This window comes from Macadamia integrifolia, chromosome 3 (assembly GCF_013358625.1).
Source record: "Macadamia integrifolia cultivar HAES 741 chromosome 3, SCU_Mint_v3, whole genome shotgun sequence".
Classification (NCBI taxonomy): domain Eukaryota; kingdom Viridiplantae; phylum Streptophyta; class Magnoliopsida; order Proteales; family Proteaceae; genus Macadamia; species Macadamia integrifolia.
Window position 1 is genome coordinate 27,097,978 of NC_056559.1, and position 2,423 is coordinate 27,100,400.

The 2,423-nt window shown below is 38.3% G+C and overlaps 1 protein-coding gene across 1 annotated transcript in view; it reads right to left on the reverse strand.

The window, feature by feature from the left end:
- Positions 1-1,733: 1,733 nt before the first annotated feature.
- LOC122072842 (coiled-coil domain-containing protein 97) overlaps positions 1,734-2,423 on the reverse strand; it is a 9,188-nt gene continuing 8,498 nt past the window's right edge. The window contains exon 3 of the mRNA XM_042637269.1: positions 1,734-2,241. Within this exon, the coding sequence (XP_042493203.1) occupies positions 1,990-2,241 (252 nt within the window). The 3' untranslated portion in view covers positions 1,734-1,989. The remainder of the gene's footprint in view (positions 2,242-2,423) is intronic.

Genomic DNA, 2,423 nt, shown 5'->3' on the forward strand with positions numbered 1-2,423 from the left:
AACTAGGAAGAGAACCTATGAAATCAAGACCATATCATTTTTATATAGTTCAACTCAATCATTTACAGTCAATTCCGATATTCAAGTCCAACTCCATTTTGACATCATTGGTCTAGGCCAACACTCCCTTTGTCCATCTCCTTCCTCTCCTAATGAAGGGCAACAATATCATTTCATAGGGGAGATAAGAGAGATAAACACACGAGAGAACTGGCGTAGGCCAAGCTACATTTTCCCAAAAATGGAATCTAAGATCTTGAGATTCAAATGACTTAAAGCACATTCTAAAGACAATAAATTGATGGGATAGAGAAATACGGTTGAAATGAACTAACATTTAAATTTAATTAAGGGTGAAATTTGATGTCACAAAAGTGGTGAACTAAGAAGTTATAACCGGAACAGTAGCTTAGCAATGGTGGCAGCTTTGGCTTGAAGAGTTAGCGTCCACGGGAAGGGGTTGTGGGATCAAACCTTGTTATATACCAGTGTGTGGATGGGTATATGTAGGAGTAGGTGGCCCTACTAGCGCCTAGTTGGTTGGCCATTGGCCAACGGTACGTACTCAGTAGGATAGAATAGTCAAAAAATAAAATGAAGTTATAAGAATAAACAAGATTTACCCTTATTGAAAATCTGAAAGTAAAAAAAATTAAAAAATAAATCTTAGTTCATCACTTTAATTGCAAATGATTTTTTTTTCGTAAACCTAATGATCTGCATGCTTAAATGCAATATTGAGTTAAAATATTATGGAAGTTCCCTTTGCTCCCAACCATCATTCTTGGCTCCTTGCATTGTGTTTTGGGCACTTATTCTTGCTAGTTTGACAATGTTTTTAGGAACTAACAAATCTTGCATTGTTGTATCCAAAAGAGGTCTAGCTGTTATGCCATGCTATCTCTTTATAATGGGAAAGTGATTTTTTTTTTTTTTTGGTGCATTATGATTTCTTCGCTAAGTTAGGTACTTCTAAAACAAAAAAATATAAATTAGGGGAAAAGGCTAGGTTTGCGCCCATCATGTGTGATCCTTTCTCTTCCACCTTTGAAAAAGACACCATTGCCCTCCTATATTCAAGCATGATATTTTTGCATGTCAATTACTCATAAAAAATAGGTGGCATGCCCAACCCTTTCCCATAAATTATTTTAACTTAAGAAAGAAAGAACATTATCCGCTTGTTTGTGTCTATACCTAAACACAATAGATGCAAAAAAATCGTACTGCCTCCACACTAAAGATACTCCCACATGTCCTCCCATTAGCCCATGCACTAACATGTACCTGTGGTACATACCTATGCATGGGCCAATGGAAAGGGGTCTTCCTTTGATAAAAACTGTTGATGTGCCATCTTCTTAGCTGTTGTCTTGCTCTACTAGAGAACCAGCAGGGCAAAAGGCGCTTTCAGCCATTCCTCATACTTGAAATTTGGAAATGCACACGGGAACATCTTTCTACACCTGCTGTGTCTAGGTATGTACCAACACCAGTGGATATTGTTCTTTCTTCCTAAAGTTATACATGCATTCTTATAAACAAATCATTCATCTAACGTTTATTAATTCATTTGTAAATTGATTTGGCAACCTGTGAATGTGGCACCGAGGGTGAAACAGGATTCATACCACACACACGCGCACACACACACACACACACACAGATTGTTTCCCCTATGCCCTCTGTTCTTCTGCACAAAACACACCCTTGTATTTTGGTGAAACAAAAAATTGGTTTAATTGGGCACCATTAACCAGAAACCCAAGAACAACTAGCTTCTCTATCATTAAACTGATGACAGAAGTAATGACACTAATTTATAGACACGAAACACGCAGAGGATTTAATTACAGGAATTTCTTTTGCACAGGGGGGGGGGAAGTTGGGAGGGAGGAAAAAGGAAGATATTTTTAAAGGAGAAAATCTGCTCTAGTTATAAACAGTCAGCTACATGTGAAGCCTCAAATAGAGATCCTGATCGTTCTGCTATTCATCATCCTCGGCAAAATATTTTTCCTCGGCATCATGATTGGCCTCCCTCATCCAGTGATCATCTAGTGTCTCGTCATCATCTATTTTAGAGTAGTCTAAATGCTGTGTGTCTTCCCCTGACAAAAACTTCTGTTGCATTATGTGGATGAATTGCTCCATCTGATCTTGCATCTCTGCGGCAGATACAGTTGATTCCTCACATGGCTCCATACCAGCGTGCTGCACAGCATTGGTTGCATTGGCTGCCTGTCATTCCACAAACACTCAATATGATTAATTACCAGACAAGAATATGATCAACTATCAATCAACAGATTCAAAAAACAGAGGTTCTGGAATTGTGACATAGAATGAGCAAAAAAGAAAAAGATCATAACTACCAACACACCCCCCACCCCACCCCTCCCCCAACCCAAAAAAAAAAAAAA